We start from the raw sequence: 21,154 nt of genomic DNA, 5'->3' as shown, positions 1-21,154 counted from the left end.
ATGCCATAGATAATTTAGCTGAAGGAAATGCTTGTCCACACACACACGGAACGAAGGCCTCCATATTTAATTTCTAATTCGAGCCTTCTGAATCCACTTCTCCCAAGAGTTATAATTTGTCACTTACACAATCCAAAGCTAAGCTCTGCTTTTGCCATTTCTGCAAAACGTGGTGGGCACATTTTATATTCTATAAATACAAGTTCACATTAGATTTTCAAGGAAAACTTCTCCCGGGGGGTGAGGGCACGAGGTTGTTCTGGCAGGGGGTTTAGAATCAGAGATGGTAAAAGTTAGAAGTATGGGGGTTGGTAACGTGTTATAATCAGACTAACTTTTGAGCTTATCTTGTGAACTTAGCTTCATTGCCTATTTACAAAGCACACACCCTTTATTAAAACACAAATGTTTATTGAACACGTACTATAACCAAGTTCAAGGAAACGTAATCAAGCGCAGTCCTGCAGAGCAGGAGGGGAGGGCGTCCAGGCTGCGGGCAAAGCACACCCACTGGGCGGGTGGAAGCCGGGCAGGAAGCGCCCTGCAATTGCATGGCTTCTAAAAGCTTGTGACAGCAAGTTTGGGCTGCAACAAGATTTTGTTAGAGCAAGTTTGCTAGAGCAAACTTTTACAGAAACTCTACACCTCAGCTCAAGCCTATCTCCTCTGGGAAGTCTTGGCTCACATAGGCATCTCCTCTGAGCTTCCAGGTACTCTGTATTTGTATCTTTTACAGCACAAATCCCTCTGCATTGTAACTGTCGGGCTCTTTCTTTCCACCAAACTCTGAGCACCCTGAGGGCATGAACTGCATTCCCCGGGGACCGAGGACGGAATGCAGCTAAATGGGTAAGTGAATGAAAATTGAAGAAGGCACTGAGAACAGATGACTCTCTCAAGAGCCTGGCTTAGGCCAGGCAGGATTACATCGCAATGCGGTCCGTGTTACCACGGAAAGATGTGCAGGACGCCAGGGAGCAGATCAGAGGGCCCCTTCGCTCAGCGTGGCGGGAGGTTCCATGGCCTGATTCTCAGATGGCTGTAACATCTGCCAAAGTAGAAGCGGGCTCCTCAATAAATGAACACAATGCTAAGCAAAACTGAAAAATCATTTTTAAAAAAATACAAAGGAATCTGAATGGTTAGGTTTACATATAATAAAATCAGGAGCAAATGTAACCATTAAACATTATTCAAAATCCTACTTAACCTCTTTTTATCCTTCGGATTTGGACTCAAGCATCACTTCCAGGGGGAAGCATTCCTGGGCCTGCCTGACCAGGTCCCACCTCCTCCTTCAGCCCCATCCCTGCACCATCTGCATGATCACCAAAGGCCCCCCCATCACAGCACGTATCATGGTTGGAACTGCACGTCTTCACGATTCTTTGACTAATATGTGTCTCACCTACCAGACTGTAAGCTTCACAAGGGCAGGGACACTGCTCAGTTCCCTACTGTATTCCTATCACCTAGCAGAAGTGCTGGCACAACCAAGTGCTTAAGAAATATCTGTCCAATGAATAACTGAGGTAACTAGTGCAGGCGCATCAGCACATGCACCATAGGAGCCGAAGAAATCCAAGCATGGGGGTGGGGTTAACAGGACAACTCACTTCATCAGAGGTGCCACTCGTGGGGGCCTATAAAAAGTGAAAATTACAATCACAAACTAAATAATGATAAATTAGTCACAACATATTGACACCTTAATTTATAAAAACTGGCCTTTTGTGTTTAGAAGTATAAAGGCTAAGTCCCATGCCCAAAAGTCAGGAGAAAAACGTGTGTGTACACACACACACAGAATGGAAAAATAATGGCTTAATTTGTTCAGTATTACCAAATAGCCTTCACTTTTCCAAAATGTTTTCTAAAACTGATGCAATGGAAGCACTTTTTATATAAGGCAGCCTACACTGTATCAAACTATTCTAATTTCTTTACACTCACACCAAACAAGGTATCTTTTTAAGGATACATTTCCACCTCTGGGGATCATTATCATTTGAACATGAGTAGAATCCAGTTTACTGTACTGAGCTATTTAACATTTATTCTAATACGGGGCACACAAGTTAATTATGGGTAATCTGATTACATTCCCTGACATGTTTTAACAGAAACTAAACATTTTCTTTAAATACCTAGCAAAACCAGTGAGCAAGGAGGGATCTAATGGCCTGCTTTCTAAGACTGATGAATGACAGCTTCAAGCATTCACCCTAGCAGTTAAAATCAATTAATCATTCATTATAACTGGAGCAAAATATAATCAATTATGTTAGCTTGGCTGGTTCAAGTTTAATTCCACTAAAAAATCATTATGAATACAGGCCATTATCATGAATTATTGCTAAAATAAAAACAGTAATGAATAAATTTCTATATGAATTTGATTCACATTTTAAAAAACTTTACAGAAATTTTCTAATATAAACACAGGGAGAGAAAATAGTATGATGAATCCTCAAGTATCCATCACCCAGCTTTTAACAATTATCAACTCATGTCAATCTTGTTTCAACTATATACCCACACACTATTCAACTCCTTAATTATTTCTAAGCAAACCCTAAATACCATATCATTTTAAGCCTTTTAATTTGCATCTCTAAAAGGGCTACTTTAAAAAATGTAAACACGCTCAGCTGGGTGTGGCTCAGCAGTTGAGCATCAGTCTATGATCCTGGTCAGGGCACATACACGGGTTTCAGGTTCGATCCCCAGCAGGAGGCATGCAGGAGGCAGCCAATCAATGACTCATCATTGATGTTTCTCTCTCTCTCCCTCTCTCTCCCTTCCTCTCTCTGAAGTCAATAAAGATATATTTAAAAAATAAAACTTAAAAAATAAAAAATGTAAACACAATACCATCATCACACCTAAAAATAACCGTAAAAACTCTTAAAATCATCAATCATCCAGTTCGTTTTCCTATTTCCCCATGGTCTTTTTTTATTGTTTCTTCAAATCAGAATCCAAATAGGTCCATAAATTGTATTGGTAGATTTACCTCTTAAGTCTCTTTTAATGTATCTTTAACTTTGCAATTCCATTGTTGAAGAAACAGGGTGACATGTCCTATAGTTTTCCAGTCTGGATTTTTCCGACTGAATCCCTGTGGTATCATTTAACGTATTTCTTTGTTTCCTGTATTTCTGGTAAAGAGGTGGTTAGACCCAGAGGCTTGGTCAAGATCAGATTTGACCTCTGGCAGGACTGCTTCATAAGTGGCATGTGTATTTCCATTAGGAGGCACAAAATGTTTGACTGCTATCTCTTTGTGAGGTTATTAGAAGTCACTGGTGACCACTGTCTAGACTCTAGATCCATCAATCATTAGAGGGTAAAATGGTGATCATCTATCATTCTTTAACTTAGCTAAAATATTTAAGAGCATACTCCAAAGGTAACTACAATTTTGTAGGCTACCACTAAGTCATGGAGTAAAATTTGAGCTTTAATCTCTTGCAGATATTATCCTTACTGATGCTAAAATTATCTCAGCTTTGGCCAGTGAGAACTTCTTCAAGGCTCCTGAATCTTTTTGACAGACCTCTAATAGCTTCCTTGCTCTCCGTATGACAGTGTTTTCTAGGCTCTTCCTGGGCATTTCTCTCCCTAGATCTGCCATTAACCTTTTATCCAAGGATGTCCAAAGGTAATCAAGTCAACTAAGCAGGAGTCTTCTACTTTAGCTTGTAATAAATTCATGTGGTTGCATACCCAAGTTTTTAAGCATGAAGCTCTCAGATTACAAAAAAACCTTATCTATTTGATAATAGGCTAACGGTGGAAATACATAGTAATCGAAGGAGTATAACTTGGCACATCCACCTGGAAGACAATGTCAAATTTTTTTTATCAATGACCTTTTAAAAAACCTTTAACCCAACTATTCCACTTTTAGGAATTATTAGGCTTAGGATTTCCCTTGTAGGATTGTTTAACATAACTACCAATCTGAAAACCTAAATGTCCAAACAACAGGAAATTGGTTTTTAAAATGTACAACACATCCACAGAACGAAGTATATTTAGTCATTAAAATGATGTAGATACAATAGCAATGTATTGTTTAGTTAGAAAGGTGGGTTACAAAAGTGTGCATATTATGCCTTTAGCCACATGTGTAGGAAAACGTCTTGAAGGCTATATTCCAAAATCTTAACAGTGCAATGGCTGTTCCCAGGCCGCCACTGCTGGTTCAGAATTAGGCACCCCTGTCTGGCTGCCATGTCAGTACTACCCTTCTAGCTGCTTTCCAGTTCCAATATTTGTTCTTATCTTTCCTCCAATATTCCTTGTCCGTGTTGGATTATGCTCTTTTCTCTCCCCAATCACTGCGATTTTAGCGGAGATTTTAGGAAAGAACACAGGCTAATAAACATTTTGCTCAACCCTCCATTTGTACCTATCATCTCATTGCGTTTTATAGAATACTCTGAAGAGCTTATCAATTATAATATACATTTCTACTGGAAATAGTGCATGCATGTATGTACCTGAGACACGCAATACAGCAGTACAGAACACAAGGGCTCTCTTGCATTCTAATAATACAAAGGGTTGGGTACAGAAACAATAACGGCAAAACTGGTAACAAATGGAAAAAGAGATTCAAAGGGAAGTTGTTTTTAATCAAGAACATAAAACCAGAAATGCTGAAAATGAAGCTGAGTTCTGTGGGGTAAACTGATCATCATTTAGCTCCTTAGAAGTCAAACATGCTTTTCAGAAAACTACAATTTTAGTGACTTCTCTACAGATGAACTGTCTCTGGTAGCTGCTTAAAACTATTCCCAACTTGCTCTCTCATTTTGGGAGACCTTGACCCTGTAAATCTGCATAATGAACATTTCCTCTTATACCACTTAAAGATGGCCTGTCCAGTTTTATAACACATTTACTACAATGACTCTCTTAGGCTTTCAATTAAAGGGATTAACCAAAAAAACATATATACATAACACATAGACAGACAACAGTGTGGTGACAGCGAGAGGGAGAGGAGGGTGGGGAATGGGTGCAGGGGCAGAAAAACCAGGGAAATGGGGAGAGAATGAGACTTTGCTTGGGGCGATGAGCTCACGATGCAGTGAGCAGATGATGTTTTATTGAGTTGTACACTTGAAACCTGTATGGTTTTGCAAACCAATGTTACCCCAATAAATACAATTGTTTTAAAAAGAAATAATTAACAAGAAATTAAAAGCCTTCTCGAGCACAAGCACCCACAATTGCACAGCTGCTAAGGACACTAATTCCATCTTTAGAAAAATAATAATCATTAGGTCTTAAAATGTACAGACCACAGGAACAGATGTAAGGACTTAAGAGGAGTCATTTGCTCAACTTGGAGAAATCTTCAGTTTTCACTAATCTGTGAACATGACAAAAAAAAGAGTACCTAAGCAGGACGTGCTGAAGACACCTAGGAAAGAAACTGGTCAGATAGTCTTTCCCTTAAAGAAGTCCTTCACCAAACTGTATGGTACTGCCTGATACTAGGAGGATTACTAAGTCCAGAAACTCTATTAACGGATTTTACTGCTGATTTTGTACATTGTTGCTTGAATATAGAAAACGGAGGGAGAAGATTCTAAACAAAATCTAAACATTCAATTTTAAGTAAAAACAATAAATTTGCAATCATCTGAATTAATCAATATTGACAGTTGAACAAAATTAAACATACATTTTAATGTTTCTAAATAATTAAAAAGTATGACATGTTTATTCATTTAACGACTACTTACATACAGCTGGCCTCAACTTAAAAAGAAAAGAAAAAGAATTGGGGGCAGATTATTTTATGCAGGGCACCATTCTGGGCTTATCCTTCTTTTTCTAGACAAGGTTGAAATGTCCAGTCTCTCTTTATTTGCTATGAATTTGAAAAAGCAGAAAAATGAGGCTCAAGAGTTTAAAGGACACTTATTAAACTAGACTTTTTAAATAAATGAGGTGCTTTGCATTCCAAATTTTGCAAAATACTTATATAGTAGGTCCTTGAATAACATTGTTTCATTCAGCATTTTACTATAACTCTGATGAGATGTTGTAGGAATTTAACTCTTGTTTGTGTCCATTAGCCTATGGTAAACCTGGTTTTGTTATATGTACATCGTTTCACTTTAAGTAGCAGAACCTATGGACCAAGTGAGGACTTACTGTCAATAAGTGCAGTTTCCAAAATGTCAGCTCTTCCACCAAGACGAACACTTTTAAACACATTGAATAGTGATTGAAAATAGTGTAATGCTAAATTGGAAATAAAGCAGTTGAGGTTAAGTATTTTTTAAATGTTCAATGTGTAGAGGTATCTAATCCTAATTTTTTTACATGGACTCCTAACCAGGAATTAAAGTTATCTGTACTTGTATGGAAAGAGACAATCCTCTTTCTACTTAACAATCTCTTTCATTTAGTAAGAAAAATTTGCCTAGTGGGAAGTTTCTTGTGGCAGTTCTCAAGAGTTCAAAAGAATGGAACCTTCAAGTTGATTTCATCAAGTCTATTTATTAATGCATTTCAAGTTTCAAAAAACCTTACATCTTTGCACAATACTTTATTTTTTGCAATTTTTAGTAAAAATTTCCAAAGTGAACAAAAAGATACTGTATAAAACACAGTGGACATTAAACTGACAGTAGTATTAGATCTCATTTGTCTTGATCCTGTTGTTTTACCACATCTTGATCTGCCATGGAGAGTTCAGTGCACATATCTCTTTTCAGAAAACATTTAACTTAGACTCAAAAGAAAACAGGGCAGTGTAGACCTGCCAAAACCTTACCACAGGATAACATTACAAGCAAAAAATGTACATGTTCCAAAGTCTACCACACTCAAGAAGTTACTAAGAACTCTTGCAGAATAAGTCACCATTTTAGAAATGCAAATCCACTTCCAACCTTTGCACAGTCCAAAAACAAAGGCATTTAAATGATTTAAAAGCAATTACATACATAGCTACCTACTTGTTTGTTTAGAATTATTTATAGTCTATCTGGGGTTTCATGTACAAAATTTGTCTCTAAATCATGTACAAAAAGCTGTATTTTGAAAAAAGTCACCACGTACTGTACAAGTTTACAAGGAAGAGATCCCATTATTTTCTCTAGCATTTTTGGCCTTGCTGGCTTGCGTCACATTATGAGAATGATTGTGTAAACCTTATACTCTTAAGAAAAAAAGGAAAAAAAGAAGCCAAAACACAAATTTTTTCAACTTTCCCTAAATTTGCCTCCTACATGAAGCCAGGAAAATCATAGCTATTTATGTCTAATTTAAGTGATGTAGTTGGAAAACAGAAGCAATAAATATGTCACAAGCTTAAAATATTCTTGTAATGCCCCCTTCCATTCCTGCATAGCAACAAGCCTGTTAATACATTAAATGCTTTTGCTTTCTTTCTTTAAAAAGCCAATTATTTACATCTATTTAAAAAATAAATCTGGAATGGGACATTGTGCTGTTTCACCTCCATTGTTGTTAAAATATTTTAGGGGGAAAAATGTCAGGCGGCCTATCTACAATTTTAACTACTAGTTGAGCAAATCACTCTTCTTTAGTGGTTACCAATGATCAGTGATGATATGCTGAAAAAATTGTTCATATATTTTGATAAAAGACACAGCTTTTCTTTTCCGTGTCAGACAAAAACCAAAAACATAATTAGCATACTTTAGATATATGGAAATGCAAGAGGTTACAAATAAAAAGAATCATTTCATTGACATAATTTCTACTGAAGCATGAATAAAATGTCACCTATCAATTCAAAAATGGAATTGAATTAGAAAGTTTAAAATAAGCAGAAATCAGACACTTACATAAAGAACTAACTCTGAAGTAGTATGCTGCATATGTCCAGTTTGCACAACACTTAACTGTGTTCTTCAGCGTAGTCACTCATGTGCTCTTAGCAGCCATTTGATAAAGACAAAATGAATATCAGAACCAACTCCATCATAAGGGAAAGGGAAATTGATTCTCATTTCAAAACTGCCTGTGTAAAGCGTTATAGAATCCTGGACCACTGAATACCACCATTCTCTGTTATCCTGAGTATGTCAATTAAACAGTAATTTTTCATTAAGAGCGGAAAAATTTTATAATACAAAGAAACATCCATATTGCAATTTCTGTTTACAATTGCACACAGAAGTACAGTGTACGTAAGAAATACATGTCTGCATATAACAAGGTATGTACATTGGCAAGTGATGTCTCCAATGTTGAGGTGGTCGAGCCTCCTAGCCTTGACTGGCAGTTGAAAAAAATATATATATATATTTCAATTTGTGATAAAAGTTTATAGAGAGCCAAGTTTGCCTGCAAGTGAAGAAAATGCAGCAACGAAGAACAGGGAACACAGGGCACATAATAATATTCTAACATTTTGTGCCATTAGGTTAAAAATATCTGTCCATAAGAAAATTGGGTTCCTTTTCCACCCCCCACCCCCAAATTGGAATTTTCAGGCTTTAAAATTTAAGTAATTCCACCTGGTCTGAGGACATGATCTCTTGCCATTTTTTCTTCAACTGTTATTTGTGAGGGTTTAGTTTGGGGATGATTTAATAGGTGTCTCTTTGGAGTGAAGTTTTCCCATTGTAGGCACTAGGAAGAACCAAGGCAAAAGCTGCAGTTAACGTCTCATGTGTCCCATTTGATAACTCTCCCGGGGCCTCTGACGCTGGGGTTGTTGAATGGGCTGTGGAGGTCTCCTCCTCTTTAAAGTGCCTGTGAGTTACAAACAAAAGATAGATTTACTGTGAGCTTTACACTCTTTAAAAACAAAGCTGCCATATCAGTAAGAAAGGATCTAGACTGGTACTACCCAACTGAAATATAATATAAGCCATATATGTAATTTTAAATTTTCAGTAGCTGTAATAAGAATAAAAAATAAATAAATTGAGTAATTTTTATTTCACTTAACCCAATATAGCCAAAATATTATTTCAAGATGTGACAATAAATTGATGAAATATTTCATTCTTTTTTGTACACTAAGCGTTCAAACACATCTCAACAAGACTAGCCACTCTCCAGTGCTCAACAGCTACAACTTACTAACTAATATGGATTCTGAGGACAAGATCTATGACAAAGAAATTACTGAGTGTCTTTGAGCAAATAACTTAACGTCTTTGCAACTCAAGTGCCTTGTCTGTAAAACAGGGATAATAAGGAACTCATGCAGTCTATTTGTGAGAATGACATGCTAATTCATGTAAAAATGATCTAACACTTTTTGTGAGGGTTCAATAAATAGCAGCTAGGGTGCTGTTGTTTTTTAAGTTTTAAAAGTGGAATTTGCTTAAAGTGAAATCAAGTACAAGAATTGATTTTAATGAATGAGACCATAACTGGTAACACATCTAAAAACTGTAGTGAGGCAATGAGGTCCAACCAATATATTATCCCAGCATGAATACTGAGCTCTCTTGCCCCAAGATGGGTCAGTGCAGGAAAAGAACTGAGGGACAATGGGAGAAAACTTTAAGAAACCCCTAGTTTTAACGTGCTTTCTGTAGGGTGGTGAATTTGGTGTAAGACAAGAGGCTTCATGTGAAGTCTGCGGGAGGCGACTGTTGGAGAAAAGGCAGCTGCTGTCTTTTAGCGCTGGCTCTCCTCTGCCAGTGCCTTGGAACAATGTTCACCCCAAACCAGTGAACAGGGTGCTGGCCCAGGAGTCCCAAGGGCAGCACAGAAGCCACAAATACCTTGGGGAAGGTGAGGGAGAAATAAGGGGACTAAGGAACCCAGAGCGCTTGCTCCAGGTAAAGCCCAGGAGCTCGCCTAAATCCTGAGAAGTGAAGGGCGAAGGCCAAACCCGAGGAGTCACTGTCAGAGATGAGGAGTGGTCATTAGTGACTAAAAGCCTCCAGCCCCAAGACTCTCCCACAGACTGTGCTTCCCCATAAGCATCATCCCTAGAGAAAACGAGTTTATGTGCCAGAAAACATTCGATGAGCATGAACATTAAAACAGTAACAGAAGCACAGCTATTAGAATAGAAGAACAAATCATTTAAAACAAAAATGGAAGATTTTAGAATCTGAAAAGAGAATGAAAATAAGTACCAAGCAAAAACAAAGCTTTCTAGGTCTAAATGTTTTTTAGACACTCAGTCTAGATTAACATTAAGTTGGTAATAATTAGCTAGATTGGATTGATTTAAAAAAACACTTAGAAATCAACTAAATAATTTATCCAGTAATCCCATTGTCAAGGAGAAAGTACTACAAAATCAGTTACTAGAGACTCATTTGTAATTCAATTCTACTTGCTGAAAGGTTCTATGTTATAAAAAGATATACCTTATTCAAATTGTCTTACCTGGAAGAGGTTTAGGAGGAGGTAACTTTGGATTACTACTCGGAGTATGAACACTGCATATCTTAATAAATCCAGCCATTAACATGATCAGGGCAATTCCCATAAGCAATACTGCCCACCAATTATCCTAGAAATAAACAGTTATTTCTATTGAAAAAACTACAAAATATTTTAGAATATTTTATATTATATAAAATACAGAACAGAATACATTACATTTTAATTTTTAAAAACATTTGTTGGTTAAGAGTTGTATAGATATCATAAAAGTTAAACCATATTAATTTTTTAAGTATAAAAAAAGTATAAAAGAGAAAACAAAAATCACCCATAACTTCACTTCGTACAGGAAACTACTCAACCTTATTTTCCTGTTAGTCTCTTTTCTATATAACTATGTCACATACATGGATAAACACAAAACTGGGGTCATCTTGCATACAGTTTATATTATATTTTTCCATGTTATTAAATATTTTCTGGTTTAAATATTTCCCCTTTTTGGCCTATTATTCATAGAGACTACATTTATTTGCTTTTATACTCTCCATTGAATTTAGGTATATTACTTTAAATTCTACTATAGGACAGAGTTTTATACTCTATTTTTTTCTAGTCATCAAAGTTAGGACTAAAATTCTATCTTTTCTGAGGCCCCCTTTTCCTGTTACTCTATTTCATTTGCAATCTGAGACTCAGTCTACTGTTGTAAAATTGTTTTTATATATCTTAATTTTCATTATGTTATATATATATATATCACAGTATCTGTTATGTATAATGGTCTTTTTAACATGAAAAATGTAGGATATACATATTCTAGAAGCAGGCAAACTTTACCCAGTCTAAAAAGAGACTAAAAATTTTACTTCTAACTTAAATCATATTAAACAAATCAATTAACTAAACAAAAAAACCTTCAAAATTTGGTATAATTTATAGAAAAAATACTGATCCCATTCTTAATAAATTATGTCTATTTTGCAATTCAAAATATTCTATTTTTGACATAGCATGTACAAAATAGTCACAACTTTAAAACTATGAACTTTCACATTGGCTTAACACAGACTGTTATAATACATATGTAGTTATAGCTAATTATTACGTATAAAATTTCACTTAAGATTTTTTTATGACCTAGGGTCTTATAACAAACAGCCCACTACTTCTATTCTATACTGTTGTTTTTTCAATTGTCACCCAAGGATATTTTTTCCACTGCTTTTCAGATAGAGAAGAGAGAGAAAGAGAGAGAGAGAGAGAGAGAGAGAAACGTCAATGTGAGAGAGACACATCAACTGGTTGCCTCCTGCACTCGCCCTTGCCAGGGATCCTGTAACTGAGGTATGTGCCCTTAACCAGAATCAAACCCAGGATCCTTCAGTCCCTAGGCCAGTGCTATACCCATTGTGAGCCAAACCAGCTAGAGCCATACTATTTTCTTTATCCAGCAGTAACAATGTAATTAATGTAATAGAAACAAAACCAAAAAAAATGCATGTTGTGGCAAAATACCCCAGGCGACTTTTCCATATGTGCATAAAGCCTTTCCTATATATACATTTTTAAAATATATATATATATATATATCTTTATTGATTTCAGAGAGAGGAAGGGAGAGGGAGAGAGAGAAACATCAATGATGAGAGTCATTGATCAGCTGCCTCCTGCATGCCCCCAACTGGGGATCAAGCCCAAAACCCAGGTATGTGCCCTGACCAGGAATCAAACCTCAGTCTCTTGGATCCTAGGTTGATGCTCAACCTCTGAGCCACACCCAGCCAGGCTACACATATTTTTGCTTTAATTTTGAAGGAATCTCAAACTTATTGAAAAGTTACAAGTATAACACAAAGAACTTTTAAAAAACTGGAACCATCTGAGAGTACATTGCTAGCATGACGCCCTGTTACACCTGAACATTTTAGCATATAGCTTCTACATTAGGGTGTTTTCCTACATAACCGTATCACAATCATCAATCAGGAAATTAGCACTGACTACTACCAACCATTTAATCCTCAGACCCCACTCAAGTTTTGCCATTTGTCCCAATATTATCCAATTCAGAATTATACACTGCATTTAGCTGCCATATTTCTTTAGTCTCCTACAATCTGGAAACATTCCAGTCTTTCCTTGGTTTATATAACCATGACACTTTGGAAGAGTATAGGCCAGTTATTTTGTATCAAAATGTCCTTCAATTTGGATTTCTCAGATGTTTCCTTATGGTTAGATTCAGGTCATATATCTTTGGGAAGGATATCACAAAAGTAATGCTGTGTTCTTCTCACTGAATCCTATCAGGTGACACATGATTTTAATATCATTATTGGTGAAGTTAATTTGGTCACTTGATTAGGGTGTTATCTGCCAAACTTTATCATAAAGATACTCTTCTCTTTTATAGTCAATGAGTTATTTTGTAGGAACATAATTTGGAACTATGTAAATATCCTGTTCTTCATCAAACTTTTAATTTATTCATTTATTTATTCCCTCATGGTTTCCTATTTTACTCAATGGATTATAATCCATTACTATCATTATTGTGTCTTTTGGGCATGTCCCACGATTCTTTGAGCACTTTATTTTCTGACACAAAGTAAAAGTTCTAGGTTCATCTTGTTCTTTCCCTGCCCCAGCCCTGGAACCAGCCATTTCTCCATGAAGCCCTAGTTCCTTTTAGAACTACCCCTCCTATGCAGACACCCTCCCACAGCATTTGTACTGATATCCCAAGCCAGCTGACCATCAACAGGGCACCTTTCTCATCCTGCTCGGGCTCTAACTAGACCCATACTAGTCTTCCTCTCCTTCCATCCTGCCTCATCTGGTCAGGCTCCAACACCCTGCTCTGTGCCAGTATAGCTCCCCCAACTGGCATGAACGGCCTACCTTGCTTGGCCTCACCTAATGGCTTTAGAAATGAATTGTTCAAGAAAAGAGAGTAAGGCCTAATATAATTCAGCCTTACTGCTGAAAGATTTGGGTTTTTTTAAGAGAAGCTACAAATCTGAATTTTTATGTGAAATCTATTTTTAAATGCTGGCAACTCATTCAAATTTTCTAAAACAATATATACACCATTCAAGACTTGTTTACAAAGCTGAATCTTGCTTGGAAACCATAGTTTACAATCTACTTTTCTGAGCCATTTCTTGTGTCCTACTGAAATTGCCAGGTAGTTTTCTAAAATTTTCTTTGGGTTTCTATAGAAAACAATGTTCAGAGAACTGTTCTCACTAAATACTACAATAATATTCCCTTTCCCTGTTATGTAAATTTCCTAGAGTCTTCTGTTGTTTTCGTTTTGTTTTATTCATCCTCAAATAATAAGCCCACTATGGCATTTAATGAAGCAGGGCTTCCTTCACTCTCCACTGTCTGGATTTCTGACACTCTGACCTAGTAAGAACCAAAATCACCAGTCTGTACTGCTGTATGTGAGTTCTTCCTTCTCTATACCAGTGCCTCAACCTTGGCTGCTCATTATACTCCCCTGGAAAGTTTTTAAAACTCAGACACCCAGTCCAAATCCCAGACCTAAATGGGGTAGGGGTAAGATCCTAACATCAGTAATTTTGTTAAAACTGCCCAGATGATTCCATTATGCAACCAAAACTGACAGCTACTGGTCTCTACCAGAGGTCAACAAACTTTTTCTACAAAGGGCCAAATGATAAATATTTTAGGCTTTGTAAGCCATACAGTCTCTGTCACAACTACTCATTTCTGCCACTGTGGTACAAAAGCAGCTATAGCTAACAGGTGAACAAATGAGTAGGGCTACATTCCTTTAAGACGTTACAGTCATCCCTCCTTCTTCTCGGGTTCCCCATCTATGGATTCAATCAACCACAGATCGAGAACAGTACTATTTTCAATCCACGGATACAGAAGGTCAACTGTATGCACTGTTCTAGGCCATTTTAAATAAGAAGCATGAGCATCTGCAAATTCTGGTATCTGTGGGGGGTCCTGGAACCAAGCCCCCATGGATACTGAGGAATGACTATATTTACAGAAACAGGGAGCAGACCAGATTTGACCCATGGACCATAGTCTATCAACCTCTGATCTATACTCACATACAGTATATTAGCTGAATGGATAACACTGAACACTAGCTCCTTAGTTCCATCTTTCTACCCTACTACTTGCCTGAGAGTTTTGGGGAAAGCCAAGACTATCTGATTGGCTGTAGAAAGAGGAGTCGTATGACTGGGAAGAGCTGCTCAAGTAATAACCACTCACATGGTAAAGAAATGGCTCCCATCTCTGAGTAGATCTAAGAATTATCTCATATGCTTATTAAAATAAGAGATTCTGGGGTCACAACCCTACAAGTTCCAATTCAGCTGTTCTGGTTAGTGGAGGGACCAACCAACTACATTTTAAAGAAGCACACCAGTGATTAGGATGCAGATCAGTGCTTCGTACTCAGTGCAGATATACTGGCATTGTGGTATGGGACCGTTCTGAGCAATGCAAGCAGTTTAGCATCTCTGGTACTCATCCATCAAATACTAGTAGAACCCCTCAGTTAATGTGACAACTACTGGACATTTCCAAATAGCCTCTGGGGAGGCAGTATCACCTCTAATGTGATCCAAAATCCATAGGCATAAAGGGTCAAGGGTCTTCCTACTACTTTGGGCTTCCTACTACTTCATACTACATCTTTATGGAAGATGCACTCCTATTCCTAATGTTCATTATATTCTCTAACACATTTCCATCCTTCCAAGTCTTCCCTGCTCAAAACCATCTTCCACCTGGTAATCAGTATTACAACTACCTGAAAAGCAGAATTGACTATGTCACCCTTCTATGTAAAACCCTTCTTCAAAATCTTCCTACCAAAGATCTCCAAGATAGACTATTAAGTAAGAGAAAGAAAACAAAACTTGAGCACATAAGGTGCAGCAAAGTATATATATAATTCCATTTGTTTTTTCAAATATATATTCTAACGATATAGTTTCTGAAGAATACACAAAAAAACTCATCTTGAGAAAAGTGGGCTGCAGGGTAAAAAGAAGGCAGTCTTTTCAATATATTACTTTGCGAATTAAAAAAAAAAAAAGATAATCACACTTTTCAAAAAGAAAAAAGAAATTTTTTATTTAAAAAAATTCATAATTCTGTGACTTTTTCAGGGGCTCCTTCTTCGTAAAACATCAATCTGTACCTTCTACTTCTACTAGTCCTTAAGAAGTTAGCTTTGGCATCACCTCCTTAAAGAGACCTTCCCCAAATAGTTTCTCCTGTTTTCTGTGAAAACACCATGCAGAACTTGAAATATTTTTCAACGTGCATGCTTGTCTTCTCTACCCCAAACTGGACTGTGAGCTCCTTGAATTTATGTACTATAAACTCAGTACCTAACCCACAAAAAAGTATGTGTTGAATGAGTTACTGCAGATGAGTCATTAGTCCAAATACTGACTTTTTTGAAACACTTCTAACAGCTCAGTTATTATTTCTAGAATGTTCACAAAAATCGTGGTTTTGATAACTCTGATGCTAGTTTTTCAGTACATATATGCGGTTTTTTTAAAAAGATGGCAAGAGCCCAGTCGGGCATGGCTCAGTGGTTGAGCATTGACCTAGGATCCAGGCAATCGGGGTTCGATTCCCAGTCAGGGCACATGCCCGGGTTGTGGGCTTGATCAATGACTTTCTCATCATTGATGTTTCTATCTCTGTCTCCCTCTCCTTTCCGCTCTCTGAAATCAATAAAGATACATTTTTTAGAAATTAATAAATAAAAATTAAAAAGATGGCAAGAAACATGGCAGTAACACAAAGAGACTGGAGAGACAAGGCCTGGCTTTAATAATGGTTTTAACTTAGTAGAAAACAAAAGTCAAAAGGACCTAGTCTAAGTTCAGGTCAACAGATATTTACTAGAATGTGGCACCCAGGTCCTTGAGAACTTGCAGTTCCTTCTAGCAGTGTTTTTGGTCTTTCTCCAAATTTTTTAGGTAACTATGTATCTCAAAAGCCCAAAGATTCAGGTGTTTTAATGACAACAATAGCTTTTCAGAGTTTAGTGTCTGAGAACTGGAACATCGTGAATAAAAGAGAGCAAGAAAAACTAAAAACAATGGTGTATTTGAGAGTGTTAGTAAGTATAGCCACCTTTGGTAGAAGGAATTTTTTAATACTCCCTTTAAAAACGAATTATCAGAGAGTGTATTAAATACTAAATCATATCCTCTTTTGCATATAGTACTATAAAATTAGGGGAAAGAATACCAACCAGGTTAATAAATGTAAAATATGTGTTCTATCTCAAAAGAAAAGATCACAATTTGCCCACTTATCAGAGTCGGAAAGAAAAGAAAGCTATCATTTATTCAACAAGCGTTTAATGTGTAATTATACACCAAGCTATTATCTTTCATAGATACAAGAGTGTTAAGTGAAACTTAAGAGACAAAGAGAAGACATTCAAAAGTTTATTTACCAGTCTAATTTGTTATGTACCAATTATAATAGTTTTTATTTAATAATCTATATAAACAAAAAGGACCTATAGGATAAGAAAATGATTAAACAGGTACCACCTCAAAAAACTGTGAGGCAAAAGGGGCAACACATGCACTCAAGTCTCTTCAGACATAAAATAATCTTTACTGTTTCTAAAGATCCCCAGAAAAAGTCAACTATATAATCCTTTCAGTGGATGTTCCAATGTGTAACTCTCCCTCTCAGCAAACACACTCGAGACTTTCTATGGGTTACAAAACCATGTGGGGCCCACAATTCCTTGTGGTGATACTGATTATGCCATCCTGCAGGGGCAGAGAGCTTCTTTTCTACCCTTCGGAGGATACTCTAGTCTGAACTTGGATTAAACGTTCTATTCTTCAACACCCCATGTGCCACCCCTCAACACCAATCTGCCAAGAAGAAAGCAGGTGGGTCTAATCTTTTAGTTACTTAAACTCTGCCTGGGCTGGCATGATAAAATACCACTGAGAGAAACCTAAAAACATTATAGTCTCAAAGTGAATATGAACAATTTTTATTCTCTGCTATATAAATAATGACATTTAAGAAATCTGCACCCGACCAGGCGTGGCTCAGCGGTTGAGCATCGACCTAGGATCCAGGCGATCAGGGTTCGATTCCTGGTCAGGTCACATGCCCGGGTTGCAGGCTCGATCCCCAGTTGGGGGTATGCAGGAGGCGGCCAATCAACGACTCTCTCATCACTGATGTTTCTATTTCTCTCTCTCTCTCCTTCCCTCTCTCTCTGAAATCAATAGATATATTTAAAAAAAAAAAAAAATCTGCTTCATTCACCTAGCAAATGTATACTGAATCCTTACCATATGCTAAATCCTGTGACAATGTTGCAACTCTGTTGTTCAAGTTTCATAAGTGACAGCTATGTGGCCTATTCCACTAGGCAATGAAGGACCATAGCTATCTTCCACTTTCAGCATATTAGAATGACAAAGTAGAAATTTTCTGTTACAAGTCTTTTTAAAAGGAGTTATTACATAGCAAAGACTGAAAAAAAATGGTTTCCAAACTTCAGCATGCACCATCACCTACTGGCTCAGTGGCCTGTTAATTTGCATGTCTATCAAATTCCCAGGTGATGCTGCTGATGGTTAGGAGACTATACTTTGGATCCACTGCTCTAGGTCAGGGGCTGGCAAACATTTCCTATAAAAGGTCAGATAAATATTTTAGGCTTTGTGGGGCCATACAGTCTCTTTTGCAACTACTCAAAGTACAAAAGCAGTCATAGACAATATGTAACCAAATGGCTGTGACCATGTTCCAATACATCATTATTTATAGACAATGAAATCTGAATTTCATATATTTTTCAAAAGCATATTATTCTGATAATATCTTTTGATTTTTTATAACTATTTTAAAATGTGAAACCATTCTTAGCTTGTGAGCCATACAAAAAAACAGGCAATGGGTTGAATCTGGCTCATGAGCCATAGTTTGCCAATCCCTGTTCTAGCTGAAGGGGTTAGTTCTCAATCCTGCTCCTCCTCAGAAATACTTAAGCCCCACCCCAAGAGATTCTGAATTAATGGGTCTAAGCCCTAAGGTGATTCACACATATAACAAGGATGAGAACAGCTGCTCTTAATGTTCCCCCAAGTGACTTCTAAGGATATTTAAGGTTTAATAAGCCTTACATGAACAAAGATTTCTGGGGTCAGGTAAGTTTGAAAATAAGGTTTAAAAGTTTTTTTTATTGCAGAATTTCTCACAATATTCTCACAAATCTGTGAGAGGGGACTGTAGTAGGCAATGTTTTCCAGATTTATTTGACCATAAACACATGGATCTATTATTGTATGAAACTCCTGAGAAACACTGCTCTAAATCTTTCATAAAGAATACCGGATACTTAATACTTAAGTTCATATAAGTACAGCAAAATATGAGAGCAAAAATTAACTGAAAAATGAGAAATACAGTTGGTTATTGTCAAAACAAAAATTTTAAAAGTGAAACTCCTGTAAAACAAATTAAAAATTCAAAAAACCACAAAATAACAGGCAATTATTTTAAAAGGGAGGGGAAAATACAATGATAAATTTGAAAGAAAAAAAAAATCAAGGTCAAAGATGGTTTCTACAATGTCAAACCTAATACAAAAGACATAGAAAATCTGAACACATCAATAACTCTGAAAGAAACTGAAAAAGAATGATCAATGCCCTCAAACCCCCATTCAAAGAAAAGGAGATAATGATACAGGGTTTCAATAGATTTACTGGTATATGTTCTCAAACCTTTCAAGAACTTGGTAAGTCCTTGATAAACCCAATTTTAGCATTATCTACTGGCCAGATAGATACACAGTAGGCACTTAACAAATACAGTAAACATATTTTTGAGAAATACATTCAAAACAATGTCAGAAACAACTTTATTCCAAAAAAGAAAGTAAAAATCTTTATCACATCATTTCCATGGTACCAGTAGCAGTCAGTAACATGCCCTGAAGCATTAAACTGCTTAGGTTCTTCCTATGCTACCCTACACAAGGAGAAAAGATGCAACAGTATACAACAGAAAGGAGGCAAAAAGCTACCAGGAACCACTGAAAAGAAAAGTAAGTGAAACTAATCCCTCATTCCTTTCATAGCTTCTTACACCAGAGCGTCCTAATGACCTATATGACTAACTAAAAGGACATTTTCCTGACATGATGAAAGACCAAAGCATGAGCTATTAATGTAGCAAAATAAACTCTATATACTAGTGAACTCTGCAGGTAACACAAATGAGACAAATAACTTATAGGGAACTGGATGTTTGTTATCTTACTGTTTGACGTGGTTAATGCCCACAAATGCAGCAACAGCCTAGTGGTACCCTTCAGGCATTACGGACCATGCTATCCAAAGAGTGGCATGTGAATATCAACAATGATATAAAATAAAAGCATTTCTACATTCAAGCAAACTTACAGAAACCTAAAAGTGCCTGATTAATGAGTTTCAGAGTACAAGAAAAGACTCATATTGCTAATTCATTGTAAGCAGAATTTCACTAAATCCTCAAATCTAAAATATGAAAACAGGTTTTAAAAATACTTTAAATAAAAAGATCATTTCTATCAAATATTTTAATAGGAACAAATGAGCTTCTAAAATTCTAAATAAAATTGAGTCAAGATTAAAGAAAATGAAGAAAAGTGAAAAAATACTATTTTTAGATGACATGATAACCTATCTAGAAAACCTAAAATACCTGGCACAGCATATAGTCAGTGGAACATAATTCTGAGATCACCATTATCAGATTTCTTTTCAGAACATATTGTCCTCTATAGTAGGCAAGTATACCAGATCTCAACTTATTCTTTTTTTTTTCCCCCACAACTTATTCTTAATAGAGGTAATCTGAAAAAAGAACTGTATCTGAGTTGAAAATAGTGAAGTATAGGACCAAGAAAGATAAGTTAATTGAAGTTATAGAACTGACAAAGGCCAGAGGATGATCTGAATCCTTCTGTAATTCCCAAGCTTGTACTTATTCCACTTCACCAGTGTCACAAGGCACCCTTGTTTTAACAGATATTTTCTGAACACCTACTATGCACCATGCACAGGAGTACAAAAATGAGTAATAAATCAAGTTTTAAAGATACCTAAGTTAAATCAATTGCCCAATTATTTGGTTTAAGACCTAGGTCTCCTAATTCCAACTTCAATGATCCTCCCACCACATAGTCATTACATATCTAAAAACCACATATTCTAACATGCAAAGTATTGTTCTTCCTATGTGTAATAAGCACCATTTAATGCTAGAGATAATTCCAAAATTATTACTGTAGAAGATTATTATTCTAAGAGTACCAAAAAGAGTGACAATCCACACAAACAACTTTTTGGTGTGCTTTTGAGGCATCCTCAGTCCTGAACACACACAATAAAAGGTGAAAAAAATTGGGGGAGGGGGTTAGGGGAAGAGCTGAGTTCTAAGTCAATTTCCAAAGCAAACTCATTCAGTTCAGGTATAGCACATTCTAAAATACATCACCTGCACGCTTTCTACTTATATTTTAATGTAATCACTTAGAAACATGAAAATTTAAGTGACTTAAGATAGTCATTCTCAGCAATCTTCTAAGAAAATTTCAGGTAATTTAACATCTGTACAACTTGGAGAAATGTGGGCTTAAAAATAATACAGTTCAGTGGATTTATGTTGGAATGAACATCCATAATCATTAACAAATCTGCAAAAGGCTCTGTATCTGATCTTACCCTGTTCAACATTCCTATCACGG

The 21,154-nt window shown here is 36.5% G+C and overlaps 1 protein-coding gene across 1 annotated transcript in view; it reads right to left on the bottom strand.

The window, feature by feature from the left end:
• Positions 1–6,505: 6,505 nt before the first annotated feature.
• ADAM10 (ADAM metallopeptidase domain 10) overlaps positions 6,506–21,154 on the bottom strand; it is a 120,068-nt gene continuing 105,419 nt past the window's right edge. The window contains exons 15-16 of the mRNA XM_087821218.1: positions 10,357–10,483; positions 6,506–8,754 (exon numbers count right to left, since the gene is read on the bottom strand). Coding sequence (XP_087677344.1) covers positions 8,660–8,754; positions 10,357–10,483 — 222 coding nt within the window. The 3' untranslated portion in view covers positions 6,506–8,659. The remainder of the gene's footprint in view (positions 8,755–10,356; positions 10,484–21,154) is intronic.

The sequence above is a fragment of the Miniopterus natalensis genome, chromosome 1, assembly GCF_054644295.1.
Source record: "Miniopterus natalensis isolate mMinNat1 chromosome 1, mMinNat1.hap1, whole genome shotgun sequence".
Classification (NCBI taxonomy): domain Eukaryota; kingdom Metazoa; phylum Chordata; class Mammalia; order Chiroptera; family Miniopteridae; genus Miniopterus; species Miniopterus natalensis.
This window is presented reverse-complemented; position numbering and strand designations above follow the sequence as displayed.